Source organism: Salvelinus sp. IW2-2015, linkage group LG12 (assembly GCF_002910315.2).
Source record: "Salvelinus sp. IW2-2015 linkage group LG12, ASM291031v2, whole genome shotgun sequence".
In the NCBI taxonomy this organism is placed as follows: Eukaryota; Metazoa; Chordata; class Actinopteri; order Salmoniformes; family Salmonidae; genus Salvelinus; species Salvelinus sp. IW2-2015.
In genome coordinates this window covers 2,659,919-2,676,867 of record NC_036852.1, presented here as the reverse complement: position 1 = coordinate 2,676,867, position 16,949 = coordinate 2,659,919, and the positions used below count along the sequence as shown (strand labels likewise).

At 42.9% G+C, this 16,949-nt stretch overlaps 1 protein-coding gene across 2 annotated transcripts in view; it reads right to left on the bottom strand.

Moving 5' to 3' along the window:
* Positions 1 to 3,229: 3,229 nt before the first annotated feature.
* LOC112067745 (E3 ubiquitin-protein ligase Midline-1-like) overlaps positions 3,230 to 16,949 on the bottom strand; it is a 47,048-nt gene continuing 33,328 nt past the window's right edge. The window contains exons 3-10 of one of the 2 annotated variants that reach the window (XM_024147352.1): positions 16,812 to 16,907; positions 10,987 to 11,094; positions 9,769 to 9,917; positions 9,478 to 9,605; positions 8,467 to 8,610; positions 5,807 to 5,968; positions 5,347 to 5,554; positions 3,230 to 5,064 (exon numbers count right to left, since the gene is read on the bottom strand). In XM_024147352.1, coding sequence (XP_024003120.1) covers positions 4,716 to 5,064; positions 5,347 to 5,554; positions 5,807 to 5,968; positions 8,467 to 8,610; positions 9,478 to 9,605; positions 9,769 to 9,917; positions 10,987 to 11,094; positions 16,812 to 16,907 — 1,344 coding nt within the window. In that variant the 3' untranslated portion in view covers positions 3,230 to 4,715. The remainder of the gene's footprint in view (positions 5,065 to 5,346; positions 5,555 to 5,806; positions 5,969 to 8,466; positions 8,611 to 9,477; positions 9,606 to 9,768; positions 9,918 to 10,986; positions 11,095 to 16,811; positions 16,908 to 16,949) is intronic. The other variant, XM_070445911.1, reaches the window with a different exon arrangement.

The window sequence follows — 16,949 nt, the reverse complement described above, 5'->3', positions numbered from 1 at the left end:
CATTGAGCGTATTTGTGAGGTGCCTCTTAATTGAACTTGCCCAGTGGGGATGTAAGAGAGTGGTGCAGACAGATACAGGAGCTGTCAGAGCTGCCTCAACCAAATGGAGAGAGAGGGCTGGGGGGAAATATGATTTAAGGTGAAACGAGCGCATCATTTGTTATTCTGACCCAGCTCTCAAAGAGCTCCCCCGCTATTCTCAGTTATGATTAGGTCTGATGAAAGAACATCAGAACTATTAGGATGTTAGATTTACAGACCTGATACCTTCCCAGTTCTGATTAGGCTTGATGGAGGGAACATAGGAGGATATCATATTTATGCTAATAGTTGTGATTACAGACCTTCCCATCTTCACCTGAGACATGATGATCTCAAGAAAGTGTATCCGCTATGAAATTCTATCCTCTTTGAAATTCTATCCTCGTTGACATGTTCCCTTAACTTTTTTGTCCGTGAATGCTGGTGTAACTGGATACAGAGCGCGCTCTGTCTGACTATGCTGGTACAAACCATATCAATCTGATGAAAAGTCTCCATGTGTCTTTACACAGTGAATTATGGGTGCATTATGTGTCATGTGCAAGTCAGGGTTGTCACGCTATGCCATTCGTTGTGCTTTGTAATCACGTGAACATGTAGGCCATCCGATCAGACCAGGAAAGAAGGAAGCAAGAATGATGCTTGTTTACAACTGACTCCAGAACTCCTCCCTTCTCATTTATCTATCCTAATAATCCTGTAATTGCAGGGCCCAGGTTTTCAAAAGTTACCCATCTGGATTTTGCCTGTCGGATAGGATTAAATGCATAGACATAGAATGAATAGAATTGACAAACAATTTACTTGAATGGGGACTCCCATTCTATTCATTCTATTTCCATACATTTAATCCTATCCGATAGGCAAAATCCAGATAGATAACTTTAGAAAAACCTAGGCCCAGGGCAGTAGGACTTAAATCTTCAGAGTGAATTGCTTCCCAGCCTTCATACGATCCATCAGCGGCACAGCGAATCAAACGGCAATTTATTACACGGCAGGAAGCAAAACACTGTGTAAGAGGAAACGATAAGCTTTTCATTAGGATCCAACGTTGATTCCTGGAACAGCTGTAGTCAGTGAATTAATAGGATATTTTCTTTAGTGTGTTGTTGTTTATGTTATAGTACTCCAAATTCACAGATGTTGTTTTGATCAAGTACAATCAGTACTGTCAGATCATTGTTGATAGCCGGACGCCTGTATCAGAGATATTAACCATAACCCATACTAAGAGTCAGACTACACAGATTCAACTCAGCATGCGTGGTCCTCTTGTAATTAATCCTATTAAAATCACTACCCTGACCGTTAGACATTGGCACAAGACTTTCTTTGATTTTTCCCAAATGACGTTATGGATGATGSATGAAGTACTTTCTTTTCACATTATACTGGCCTCTGCTGGCCATTCCATGGAGTTGACTCGACTCAGCATCCACAGTTGATGTAATACTTTTTGTTTAAAGAAAAGAGTATCATGTGCCATAATGTGAAGTATAATTATGTGGACAACTTTTTCGGTTTCTTTTCCTTTTAATACGCGACCAGCAACATGGGTGCCTTATTGAAATGTGTGTAGCTGCCTGTTATACAACGAAATAGCCACACGAAACCAGACAATGTTTATCAAATTGAATGAAGGCAGTTGATATAGACATTTTGTTTTTGTTATTTTTCCTATTTCCTTCTTATCGACTGTCCTTCACTTCCTGTGTCTGTAGATTGTGATTCTGGGCAGTTCCTTCACGGGTAGCTAAGATTCCTGGTGTGTTGGCCAAACATCCAGCCATGAGGGAAATGTCACAGCGCTCCTGCTCAGTCATGACCTCCACTGACCAGTAATTGATGTGCCGGGTCACTGTAAGTTCATGAACAACACACATGCATGCACACAGTCACATATGCATGCACACATGAATGCACACACGCATGCGCGCACAAGCATGCATATACACTCACTCATGCACAGCGTACGTATGTCATCACGCACACACCAAACACACACCAAGTCCCTAAAGCTTTTCTACCGGGTGACCAAAAGAGATGTCCTTGAAAATCATGTCAGCCTAACAGTTTCCTGGGCTGGTGCAATTGCTGCCTCTTGAGAAACACTGTACCATCCCACTGGGCACAGATCAGTTCAACATCTATTTTTGATTTAYATTTGGTTGAGTTGTCAACTAACGTGAATTCAATGTGATATGTTGACGGCAGGTATCCTAGCGGTTAAGAACATTGGGCCAGTAACCAAAAGGTTGCTTTTTTGAATCCCCAAGTTGACTAGTTGAAGATAAAAAAAAATCTGTCATCTAGCAAGGCACTTAACCCTAGCTGCTCTGGATAAGAGCGTCTGCTAAATGATGCAAGTGTGAATACTAAATTTACATTGACTACTTTTTGGAAGTCCAATCAGTTTCCATGTCATCACAGTTTTTACTCAGTGGATTTTAGGTCAAATACATACATGAAGGACCACACACACACACACACACACACACACTCACGCACGCACACGCACGTGCACACGCACGCGCACGCACACGCACACGCACACGCACACACACACACACACACACACCTTCCCAAACAATGTTGTCAAACATGTATATTAGTTGTAAGAGGAAGGACCCCAGTCAGTTGTTTTCAGGTCTTTGTTTGTCTGAGGCCCATATTGTTTTGTCTGAGGCCCATATTGTTTTCTCTGAGGCCCATATTGTTTTGTCTGAGGCCCATATTGTTTTGTCTGAGGCCCATATTGTTTTAGGTAAAGCCCATATTGCCCGGTCACATCGTTGCCCTTGTGAACCAGAGTCAAAAGCCTCTAGCGGACCAGGAAAAGGCCCTGTTGTCTACAGGAAGTTCCCAGGATAAATTCACCAGCTTGTAGGCTTAACTTAGACATAGATGGCTGGTTGGGTTGGTTTATGGTAGGAAGGCAAGGGTCTAGAAAGAGAAGCAACGATATATTAGGCTACGTTGACGGTCGGAAACAGACAAAGACCATGTGGTGTATTGCCTAATGATGGTTTACGACAAAGTGTTGTGTGTGTGTGTGTGTGTGTGTGTGTGTGTGGTGGTGTGTGGGTGTGTGTGTGTGTGTGTGTGTGTGTGTGTGTGTGTGTGTGTGTGTGTGTGTGTGTGTGTGTGTGTGTGTGTATAAAATATAGAGTACAAGAGGCAGTAGACAAGTTAAAATGTATCTTTCTTTATTGTACCTTTGACAATCGACAAATGCTACTTCATATTTGTACAGTGACACAAGCATTCCGATCCTCTTTCCTAAAATAGTGTCCACAGGATTCAAACATACATCTGAATTGAAACCTTTTTTGTGGCAACATTAAAGAGCAGATAATCGCTGCATCCAATACAAGGAAACGGATAATCCCAAACCACACCTAAGACACATATTAATGAGTGAACTAATCCATTTTGTTCCTTTTAAAAACAAAACGATTATCTGTAAAATATCCAGATGGTTCTTCTTTTGAAAGAAGACAGAGTAAAAGAGAACATAATACGTTATGTACATCATGGAGTGCCTGTGTGTGGTGGCGAGACGTATCCTACAACATTTGAGTTCACGGTCACTGGGTCATACAGTGGTCAAGCTGAGGTCAAGCTGTGGCTAGTGGTGGCATCGACCTTGGTGAAATAATTTACTGAGTTTGTAAGTGGAATGAGAGTGAAATGTAGAGAAATGATTGTAATAGTTTTGTCCTCACTGTACCTAACAGCAAAGTGGAAGTGTTTTTCAGTTCAGGTTTGTGACAACTGCTAAGTACAGTAGGAAGTTAGTATTCACTCAGGAGAGGACAAAGTAGTTTGCATTATTTTCATGGATGAAAACAGGATTTGGAATAGACCTGAGAGATACTCACTAACATGCATGGCTGAACTACAAAGGACCTATCCCATTGCAAAGAGGGACCTATCCCATTACAAAACATGMCAAAAATGTAAAATGCAATGTGTTGTTTATCCCTGCTTGTCTAAAATGCAATAGTACTTTTACACTTGTGGGTTTAAGGTACTATAAGGAAAAAAGTAATTATGTTGCCACAAAATATGTATAATTTACACATGAATGTATTAGGACACAATACTTTTTCTAGATTAGAAAGTAACATCGATAAATTGCATCAAAATAATTTCCCTAGATTTATAAATGTCTCCTATCCCTGGTAAACTGACCATAAATAACGTATGAACAGTGTGTAAACGTAAGGGAAGATGTGCATATTGAAATGTATCTAGGCTATTTTCTTACACTTCAATAATTAATATCTGTCATATAAGCACAAGAAAATGGTAGTAAAAACATTTAAATTCATGGCTACTTTGGTTCCATAATCATGAAGGTGGGAGTTGGGCAATGCTATAATTCACAACTGTATAGCTACGTAGCGCTTTCCTTCTTTCCCATTGCAAACAGCGGTCCGTGGTTGAATAGAGGGTGGTCTGTGCGATTGACGTTGGCCCAAGGGGTGGTCCAAAGTGCCTAAAATGAAATGAGGTGGTAGCATGACGTTTTCTGGGACGATTCAAGATTGAAGATGGCCTTTGCTAGTTCATAGTGGCCCAAAGTGCCTTGGAGGTGGCTTAATCTAACCTAACCCAATCCAACTTAGTCTGATTTGTCTCTGTGGAACTCTAGTTCCCAGAGGGTCTCAGTCCTGGGTTTCCAACCCTTCTAGGTGTTCGGGGATGGGCAGACCTGTGAGGACAGTCAGACACTTGTTCCACACATTGAAGACGGGACACACGGGCTGGGCGAAGGACACGTGGAACGTGTGCAGGTTCTGCGAGCCCACGGCGTCGTAGAAGGTAAGCGAGCCGGCGTCGTAGTCCAGCAGGACACCCACGCGGCGCAGGTGGGGCGAAGGCTCGATGGCCAGCTCCTTGCTGTTGTGACGCACCACCCACGAGTTGTTGCAGCGGCACAGGACCCAGGAGGCCGAGTTCTTGCCGATCCACTCGTGCTTGGGGGCCGACTTGTAGGCGATGCCCACCGCATACCTGCAGAGAAAGAAGTAAGAAGACACTGTTAGCCTGCCTCTAAAACCCAAACACTTCAACACTTGTGAACACTTACCAAGTGTTAAAAACTCATAGTTATTAAATGTGCATTGAATCTTTCTCTGACTACATTGTATAAATGTGCCTTTAAGTGACTTACAATGTGGCGTATCATGACCGCCTCTCTATCTCTGTCATTCTACCCAGCCAGATCCAACAGGCCAAACACCATGTGGCTCAGAGCAAGACATTGGTCCATCATGTCTCCCAGGTCTAACTCACCATGTGCTTCCTCCAATCAGGGCCTCCCAGTAGTGGCGTCCGCTGTCGATGTAAACGTTGCCGACGACGCCGTAGCTACTCTGGCTGGTGAAGCGCTCCTGGCCGTGTCCCTTCTTCGATGCCGTCTCGTCGCGCTCCACCGTCAGGTTGTCATGGGAGACCTTCAGCTTCTTGTGGGCGGACTTGGGGTCCAGCTTGAAAGGTTGGCCTGGACGAAGAGGACGGAGAGAGACAACATGGTTACATTAGCAAGGGGCTAGGATAGGATAGACTATGAAGGCAGCAGCTGTATGTATGGTGTCCATATTAGGAGACCATCCCCGACATGTGATGCTGTCCTAATATGGACACCGTATTGAAAACATAATATGGTGACCATATTAGGTAAGAATCACAAGATACTTCTCTAAAACTGCATGCTATAATTCCAAGTAAATCGTAATGAATACGGAGCCCTTACTGTTGGTTTTGAGTGTCCCTGGCTCACTGCTGCGGGCTCCTGCCTGGTTGATGGCTTTGACGATGAAGATGTACTTGGTGCCGCTCTGCAGGCCGTGGACGGTGTAGTGGTTCTGCTTGATGTTAGGCACAATCATCCAGCTGTCTGCAGAGTTACACAGGCCTGGGAGGGAGAAGCAGACTCACAGTTACAGTGTTGTCATGCATACACACTCAGCTATGTATGAGTGAGCACACAAACGTTTCCGTTTGCACACTCGTAGTCACATGAACACACACAGAGTGGCTATAACAGACCAATAACACAGACTGCACATGTACAGTGCACATACTTTGTTGTTGAAGTATCGCGGCCTTAATAAACTTTGAAAAGCAAACATCTTCAATTAATTAGGTCACTCGTAAACTGCCGAATTCCAGGACGTAAGCAACGTTCATTGTCACAGAATGAGGAAATGATTTGCTTTKCCTGCTGCAGAGACAGCCAATCCTCAGCCAACGTAGGTATCATACTTGGACCGAATGTAAACATTCACCTAATTAAGTCTATATTTCCCCAACATATTGTATATTTGTATTCTTTAGTTTAGCGAACTCTTATCTATAGTTTGAGAGAGGTGTAGGTTTGAGTCTGTTTGTGTTAGGAGGGGAGGAAGTCGATTCATGTGATCCTAGGAGACCAGAGCTAAAGGATAGAGAGGAGTGGTCCAAATTCCACAATCAGTCATTCGCTCAATCAATTCGATGGCCTTTTATCAAACCCACGTGAGAGGGGAAGGATGCATGATCAGTGTGTTCAGACAACGCTTCTTGTCCAATAGGACTTTGGTGTTGGAAGGTGTAGTAGATCTACGGGGAATTAAGGGGTCATTTATCATACAAAGTCAATCCATTATGACAAATGCCAGGGACGTTCAAAAAGACAGTCAGCCAGTATGCAACGTAGCATYACGCCATTTATAGTGATTCATTTCTAATGATCCAACACATTATATATATATTGCTGTTCACTCTACTCTGTTGTTTCATGTGGTTACTCTAGGTGTTAGGAGGGGGGGGGGTCATTCACCTCTCAATGGCTGTGCTGTTCCATGTCCGTGGGACTGGCTGTGCTGTACATTGATAGGCCTATACTAAGCCGTGCTGTGCCACATTGATGCCCGCAGGCTTAATTCTCTGCCAGAGCGGCCGTCGTGCTGAGTGCACAGTGTATTCTCCGTAAGCTTCACRCGACATCTTTTTGAGCGCGAACCCATTACACCTTTTTGTCCGTCCCTATAGGCTACCATGTACCGTCATACCCCATCATCATGTCTAACATGTGTTCTGAAGGCTGCCGTGCTGTAAATGTACAGTGCACTGTGAATGTACAGCACATTTGCCAATATTTTAAATGGACTGCCGTCACCCCTTCTCCTCTGAAGTGTCATTTCAAAGATGTGACATTGTGACAACACCTCAGCCTCAGCCCAGAGCTTAGACCTGGTGATTGGATGTGAAACTAGGGCGGGAAGAAAACATAGCGTGTGTAGAGGATGAGGAGAGGAGAAAGTGGAAAAAAGCACGTGTCACTTTGGGTTTACGCCACCCCTTATGAAAAGTGCTGATGTTGGTAGACTTTTWWWAAAAAGGCCCTTCTCAATGGGGTTCCAAAGACAGCATCTGATACAATTCTTATGTTCAATTATCATTCAAGGATGAACATGGTAGACTTCTATTATACATTTATGTTCATTCATTTTGTRTATSGGTACCGAAAGACATTCAAAAAGTCATTCTACTTGGGGGCACTGGAGTTTTCAACATGATTTAAGCGTGGAAAAAGCCAACTGCTCTTGTTCCAAATTGTAGCAACACTGATGATGTATTGCAATATTAAAGCTAAAGTTCTGGTAGTTCTCAGTTTCTTCTCTTTGTTGTTGTTGCTAAAATGCTAATGTTGGAAGTGAAGAGATGATCACAACATGAGACACATCATATCCCATTTATTCTCATGGCATCCTATAACCTTGTTCGCTAGMCGTCCGCTTTCATCAAACCACACTTCCCCCTCTGTTCTCTTCATCTAAGAAGCTATATTTCCCATCCCCTGACCTCATTTTATATTGCTTGCCCAGCGAAGTATGCATGAGCGTGCCATTCAGGCGCGATMCGTGGGGGAGGAGGGCTCTGAGCACTGATTCGTGTTATGACTGTAATTCGCTCCGAGTCAGCTAGTCTCCCTCACTCCTTTCCACTCTGTCCCCTTTGACACTGCAATAACTCAAGCTGAGATCCTGAGAWTKGAGCTCACCCCATTGGCCCTAGTCGACAGGCTCGGTGAGAAGAAACGCATGATTCGGTTTTGATTCTTGAGTCCTCCAGCTGTTTGGCTTTACACCTGATTTATCACGGGGCTTTGAGTTGGAAAATACARAAGTTATCATCAGGAGAGAGTTCTGCGAGCACAAAGCCGTTCTCTCAAGGCGTTCTGTGCACTTACTAGCACCATTGGCTTGCCATGTGAAGATACCATTGTGGTGTGCCTGGTATGCCAGAGGGTAGTATAACTTACACCCTGATACACACTGACAACATTGGCTTGACCTATGAAGATAGTTGTGCGCTCGGAGGTGTTTCTGGTATGTGTGACTGCATTTGTGCCGACACCCAGATACTTACTGACAATGTTGGCTTGCCCTGTGAAGATAGCATACTGGAGCTCATAGGAAAGCACTGTGAACTCGTCGTCTGAGGTCCAGTGGACGGTGATGGTGTCGTACGATGCAGTGCAGAGCTCTTCTCTGATGCCCGGAGGACTTGGCGCTAGATAAGGGTAATGAGAAATTAGAGAAGGGGAAGAATGGAAAATGTTATGCGTGCTCTGGCATAACGATGAAATAACAGTGGTTCACCTTTTGAGCGTGCTGTTTTACCTCAAACAAAGTACTGTGGCTCTTAAAGGAGGACTGAAGGCTTGTGACTTATATTGATTGCCAAGCATTTGTATGCTACTGATAATTCATAGCCCAGATGATATTTCAGAGGTTGACAGTTGATCAGTTGAGGCTGATGACATCTTTCGCTCTCCTCCCCTCCCTTAACCCTCCTCTCTCTCTTCTCTCATCTCTCTCTCTTCTCTCATCTCTTCTTCCCTTTCTCTCTCTCCCCCCCTCTCTCCCTCCCTCTCTCTCCTTCTCTCGCGCTCCCCCTCCGCCAGTGAGTGCACATCGATGACTCAGAGTGATTCACTTAGTGAGCCAGCCCTCAAGCGAAGCCCTCTGCCATCACAAAGACTAAACAACAATCTCTTCCACAAACTCATATAAATCTATTCATATGATGTATAATTCTTTGGGGTACTGCAATAACATGCAATAACATGGACAATTTTGGCATTATGTAGATGTGTTACTTTGGACCACAGTTAGGTTGAGTGCATACAACCACATTTTTAGGTTATGGTTGTAGAGAGAGATGCCAACTCTTGCACTTGACAATAGAATATAGGGAGATAAATTGCCAGTGYTTTGATATAGTAGACATCATGACATAAAGCAATATCACAATATAGGCAACAATATCACAGTATATCACGATATTGCCACATTATCACAATATACCGATATTGTATTAAATGATCACTATTGGCGCCCGCCACTACTAGTAAACAGAGCTGATTGTACTCTGKACCTGTGAGGTAGTCCAGGCTCTCCAGCAGCTTCTTCTCCTTGGTGAAGTCCAGAGCGAACGTGTCAAACGTGTCCGTCAGGTTGATCTCTGGAATCAGGACCTGAGAGGAGGCGGTCGCCATGGAAACCCTAACACATATCCCAAAGGGTTTAGTTCACAACTATCCCACTATGTTGCACATTTTCATAGGATGCCAGAGGTCATGTTGATTGACTGTGAATTGCCAATGGTTAGTCAGAGCCGGTGTTTGTAGTGAATTTCTACCACAYCCTCCGTGCTGGCCTTGCTCACCTTTCGGTGATACTCTTTGCGGTCTGGAGGAAGCGGGCGTGGTCCGTCTCCTTCAGGGTCTGGTCGGCCTGGGTGATGAGAGCAGAGGACCTCTCGATGCACTGCTTACAGTTGGAGATCTGCTGGGCTAGCTTCCTGATCCGGACYGCCTATAGAGCAGATAGGACAGAGGGGGGTTAGAATGGGTTAAAGGTGATTAACTGAATCCCACGTCAGGGATGGTAGAGATTTAGCCCAGATGGGGCTTTTTGGGATCGTATCCAGATGTTTTTGGCTTGTTGCTTTCTCTTCACCTAATGAGAGGTTTAGAGAGAGTGATTGAGGGCAGTGAAATGTGGTTGGTTGGATGTTGTATTTAGGTCAGAGTCACTACCCTCATCAACCTTTTCTGACACACTAAACTGAACAACTAATCTTTGGTTTCATTCGAATGTGTATATATTTGTTGCAATTTTCTGGTATTTATATGAAACAACTTTTCACCCGTATCCTATATCTGGACAATGCCAGAGGTGTGGGAGCAGGAAAAAATACCAAATTGTATTCAAATTCTATTCAAATTCTATTTAGGCAGGTTTTCATTTCCAGCCGAAAGCTCAGAGCTAAACTGCCTCTATGGCCCYTGATATTGGTACTTCTACTTTAAAGCCCCGCTCCTGACTCAAGTCCTGACAYGAGACCAGGAAGGATGGAAGGAAGGAAGTCCCGTAATTTAGAGAAACTGCAGGAATCTGGTTTCTGACTAACCCTGGACAGCTATTGGTAATTCCAACGCCAACAGAAATTCAGAAAGSGAAATTAAGCAAGTAAAAGTAACACAAAGTGTTAAGTCATTTTCATTTCCTCTGACTACAAATAGTTAGCTTTGAGYGAACTCCAACTCTGTCAGTCAGTAAAAATAATTGAGACATGCCCTGTAGGTTGGACATTTTGATAATTAAGCATGGTCCAATTCCCCTGGTGACCTTGTTCAAATGTTCGCTTTGCATCATAAATGAACAGATAGAGAGTGAACAGACGGTGGACTTTCCAACAGATCCAATGCAGACCCCGAACAGAAGGCGAGAGACATTTACCCTTCTGTTGTTTTACTATTACATTCCTATTACATTCCTGAACCGTACGGTTCAGACTGCAGCTCAGAGAAAGTGCAGAGGATTGTGTGTGTGTGTTGGATGGGATTCCCCTTTCAGACCCATGGCCACTCCTGGAACTTACCTTCCCCTCCTTGATTTTGGTCCCAATGATCTGTCTCCTTTGCTGGATGATATCAATCAGGAGGTCGCATTCTTCCATCAGCTTTCCCTCCTGCCGTGATGCATTGACCTGAGAAACACAAATGAAACATAATTCATCTGTCTGATAATTCATAGCCTTAAAGTAAACTGTAATTACAAASCATTTACTGTTATACTTACCCAGAGTCAGACGAACTCATGGATACCATTTTTATGTCTGCATTATGAAKGAAGTTAGAGATAGTTTCAAGAGCCAACGCTAACTAGCGTCAGCGCAATGACTGGAAGTCTACAGGAACRCTAGTGTATGGTTTGCGCTAATGCTAGTTAGCAGTGGCTCAGCATTGGCTTTCAAAACTACCTCTAACTTCTTTCATACTGCATGAAGAGACATAAAAATGGTATCCACGAGTTCATCTGACTTAATGTTTTGTAATTGTCAAAATGTCCGACCTGTCTCAAGGCCATGATTTAGAAAAAAGTAGAAAAACAGATGAATTGCCAGAATCTTGCCGTATCCATTTAAAGCTCTAGTTCAACTAATGATAATTCAGATGTCAGTTGGTTTTGCATTGCAAATAATAACCTACGGGTGAATGAATCAACATTGAGCCACAGTACCTTAATGTGTGTTTGTTTCTGGCTACTACAGAAGATAAAGAATGCGTTTTGCTGAGTCTAACAGTGCTCAATTCTATGTAGCATTTGGATCAGTCTACAGATCTTGAASGTTTGCGATTGTTGAGTGCATGCACGCTCAGGTCCACTTTACTAGCCACAGGCCTTTGAAATAGATGCCTCTTTGGTGCCCGTTTTTATGTCCTGGTGAAACACAGATTTCACCACCTGGACAAGTTTCAACCGAAGCGAAGCGAAAAGCGGAGAGGGGAGTTGTGAAAGAGGGATTGTTTGAGCGTTGCCAAGCCAACGAGGTGTGTTACGGTCACTCCCTGGTGKGGACAGGCTGTTTATGATATGAAAGGACTCATTGAAACGCACACAGATCCGTCTTTTCAACGCCAGTAATTAGGTTCCTTCGCCCTGTGAGTGTGTTTCTCTACTGTACGTTCACAGGGTTTAGARGAGGTCATGAGTGAGTGCCACCATGTCTCCCTCTGATCTGCCATGGAATATTTGTGGATTTTARGTCTAATGAAACGTCTMTGTATTACAGTAGGAGATGGATGTTCAGTGAGGACACACTGTGGGCTCAGCCTTTGGACATGGCAAGGGAGCGTGTGACGGACATGAAAGATGAGTCTTTGGCAGGAGCATAAGCGATTCATTTAACCCAAAGCAAAAGCGTTTCTGGGGAATTGCACGTCAAAAGAGCTCAGAAACGTTTAACAGAAGGTGGAAGAGAGGCTGATTTGCTTTAGAAGGCTTTCAAATATTCAGCGATCTCTCCAAAAAGTACACACGCGTCCTGTGTACTCTTTAAGTGCTGAGAAAGGGTGTCTTTCCGGTCCTTGCACATTCATGCACACTGATGATGACTATACAAAAAAAACTCTAACTGTAATCCCTGGGGTGGATATAGCAAATTAAAATCTACAGATTTAATGAAGTGGTTTCATGAGTTGCACAATAATTCTGCAGCTCATTCCACATTCCTCAATTATTCACGCGGATTACTTTTGCAAAGTTGATTCACTGAGCACAAGCTGAATAAAACACGCACACACACACACACACACACACACACACATACAAAAACACAGAAACGCTCGAGAGTTAGCCTATACACTCATTATTTAATGGGTGGAAGTGTGTTTAAAAACCATGTACACATTCGTTCCGACCTACATCCACCATGAAAACGAGGTCAGATATTTCCCCTCTTTTTCTCTGATGCATTATTTAAATACATCCGTTTTGAAAGGACCAGGTTTGTGGATTTTAAAAGGCTAAATGAAATGACCAAAGTGGACCTGCGGCCTGTCCTCAAACGTTTTAGTGTACTGGTCACAGTGGCCATGGAAACATAATACAATCTCTGCTTAGAGTATAAAGATAAAGATTCAGGACATGTCATTTCCTAGCCCACTCTTCCACCATGGGGCTGTGACTCTTTCCTCTCAGGCACTTCTAATTTGAATCATCACAGATCAAGAACAAGTGGCTATGGTCAGAAAGTCTTAATCCAGAAGAACCTTCATTAAAGAAGTGGCACAACCAATCTTCGTATAGATACATCAGTATAATCTGATTGTATTGTACATGTGCATATTTAAATTGGACACGTATATAATATAATACATTTTTATAATGTGTTGCTTGACAACTCAATGATTAGTAGCCTACATATCAGGAAAACATTGTGCATTTTGAAATTGTAGAACAAGATTCGATATGCAAATTCAGATGAGCAAACTCAAGCGGAGACAGGAGCATCTGTGGCCACATAAACTACTTCAAGATGACATGACAGCATGGGCATAAGCATGTCAGGGAAATCATCATTCTTCATTTGAAATTTGACATCAATACAAAAATTAACAAAGTTTGTAGTTTTCTCTGAGGTGAACAGCATACAGTGAATTGGGCTTGCATCGCATGCACTACACTAACTAAATACAGCATGCCCCTTGCACGTCCACGCATCTCTGAACTAATAGCATGGTCAGTGACATAGAGTGCTCACCTCTACATTTTGACAGGTTTGGATCAACTTTCCCATCAACCCCTCCAACTCATTGTTCCTCTTGACCAAATGACTCAGGTTGGAATCCAACGCTTGCTGCAAAAGAAAGAGAAAATTACTATTGAAGACAGAAGAGAAAACAACAGTTATTGTCCTTGTTTTTCTTACGAACAAGCCTGAAAAGCAACCTACCATACTTTCAAGAGAAAATAAACACAAAACCAAGCTGATCAAAAGGTGTCAGAGGTCCTACATTTCTGTTTTAGAGAGAGCAAAATCATAAAGCCAAAACGGARAAGCATCTTCCTCCTCCTCCCTCTCGTCCTCACACTCCTCCTCCTCCTCCCTCCTTCCCCTTCCTAAATCTCATCCACAGTTGTCACATTCGCTTTTGGACAATTTGGACACGAACCTCCGGGCGCTGCCCCTGTCCCTCGTCCCGATACCGCCTCATCCCGGTCAGTCAGTCTCTKAGCAGGACTCACAGCTTAACACGACTGGCAGAGCCTGAGCCAGAGCCTGAGCCACTCCGGGGGAAAAAACGTCATGCATAAACCACCCCCCGATCGGCAAATGAAGCATCAAAAGCTCCACTGACAGCCCATCTACCTATCAAAGAGTCTTTATGTAAGCTGTTCTTCCTGACGTTTTTCCCCTTTTCCCCCTTCCTATTCTGTCTAGAAAAAACCTGTCTTCTTTATTTCATCGTTCTATCATATTATTGCCAAACCGACCATATTAAGCCACAATGTGATGTTCAGTAGGGATTAAATGGAGTTGCCCCATGGGTAAACAGCGTAAACAACAGACGAGCCAAGCAGGAGAATAAGGGTGGGGGGGCTTACCAGTCTAATGGATGGCCTTAATACGACGATGACATACAAMAAAAAAACACRTTAAGGACCATAGGGGATGGCATGATCAACGGGGGTGTAAAAATAACTTAACCCATGCAGGAGAACAGCAATACTACAAGGACTACTAGCGTGTCTTCTTGCTTGAACGGACATATTGAATAGGTATCACTGGAAACCAAAACCGTAGTTCAGTCACCAACTAAGGGGTCAAACAGTATGCCCCATGTGACTCCCTCCATTATGTTCTCCTCAGCGTGTTCAATCTAATGGCCGATTGAAATTGACATTAATACAATGGAATTTGTCCCCCACATTCCTGAGAAGATTAATTAAAAATGTCCCTGTTGTAAATGTGTATTAGGGTCAGGAGRAATTACTCTTGATCTCATGTATGTATAGCCCATAGTCTCAACTCACTGAGTTTAAAGTGGACACAAGCTCTGGGATGAAGAGGATATTTATTATGTATTTTCTTCTTATTCACCTAGTAGGAGGTCAGAATAAATCAGAGTATCAGAAGAAATGTGAAAGAAGCATCTGTTACATATCTTGAAACTATTGGACAATAAATAATGTATGACAATGTTGGGGTGTTTCAAGCCTGTTGTCTGTAAATGTGTTGATAGAGTAAATGAGATTCACTGAGAGATGTATCATGTGGATAAGACCTCTGTTGAAAGACCTTTGGCTGTATGGAGTAAAGAAATGTCTATGGTGGTAAAAGGAAAGACTCATATTAGGCAGGAGACACATCTTCAGAGTTCGTTCTGTTAGGTGACCTAAACTGGCATATGCTTAACACCCCGGCAGTCTTACAATCTAAGCTAGATGCCCTCAATCTCACACAAATTATCAAGGAACCCACCAGGTACAACCCTAAATCCGTAAACATGGGCACCCTCATANGCGTTTAGCCCAGTAATCCAAATGCACAGTTCGCGAGCAATTCGTTCAGACGAAAAGTCAAAAAAGTTATATTAAAGTTCGTAGAAATATGTCAAACGATATATAGAATCAATCTTTAGGATGTTTTTATCATAAATCTTCAATAATGTTTCAAACGGACTATTCCTTTGTCTTTAGAAATGAAAAGGAACAGAGTTCACTCTCACAGCCGCGCGCCTGACTTAGCTCATGGCATTCTGCCAGACCTCTTAGTCAAACCGCTCTTATTCTCTCCCCGTTCACAGTAGAAGCCTGAAACAAGGTTCTAAAGACTGTTGACATCTAGTGGAAGCCTTAGGAAGTGCAATATGACCCCATMGACACTGTATATTGGATAGGCAAAGACTTGAAAACCTACAAACCTCMGATTTCRCACTTCCTGGTTGGATTTTTTCTCAGGTTTTTGCCTGMCATATGAGTTCTGTTATACTCACAGACATCATTCAAACAGTTTCAGAAACTTMAGATTGTATGCATATTCTAGCTTTTGGGCCTGAGTAGCAGGCAGTTTACTCTGGGCACCTTATTCATCCAAGCTACTCAATACTGCCCCCGTTCCCAAAGCAGTTTTAAATACATCCATTTTGAAAGGACCAGGTTTGTGGATTTTAAAAGGCTAAATGATATGACCAAAGTGGACCTGCGGCCTGTCCTCAAATGTTACCACCCTTTTAGTGTACTGGTCACAGTGGCCATGGAGACATAGTACAATCTCTGCTTAGAGTATAAGTCATAAACATTCAGGCCATGTCATTTTCATTTCCTAGCCCACCCTTCCACCAWGGGGCTGTGACTYTTTCCTCTCAGGCACTTCTAATTTAGAACAAGTGACTATGGTCAGAAAGGCTTAATCCAGAAGAACCTTCATTAAAGAAGTGGCACAACCAATCTTTTGTCTCAGTATAGATACATCAGGAAAAATCTGATTGTATTGCACATGGGCACATTTAAAAATTGGACATGTATATATTATAATACATTTTTATAATGTGTTGCTTGACAACTCAGTGATTAGTAGCCTACATATCAGGAAAACATTGTGCATTTTGAAATTCGAGAACATGATTCTATGTACAAATTCAGATGAGCAAACTCAAGCGGAGACAGGAGCATCTGTTGCCACATAAACTACTTCATAATGACATGGCAACATTAGCATAATCATGTCAGGGAAATCATCATTTGAAATTTGACGTCAATACAAAAATCTACTAAGTTTGTAGTTTTCTCTRAGGTGAACGACATACTGTACAGTTAATTGGGCTTGCACCACATGCACTACACTAACTGACTACAGGATGCCTCTTGCACATGCACGCATTTCTGAACTCATAGCATGGTCAGTGACAGAGCGCTCACCTCTACATGTTGACAGGTTTGGATCAACTTTCCCATCAACCCTTCCAACTCATTGTTCCTCTTGACCAAATGACTCAGGTTGGAATCCAACGCTTGCTGCAAAAGAAAGAGAAAATTACTATTGAAGACAGAAGAGAA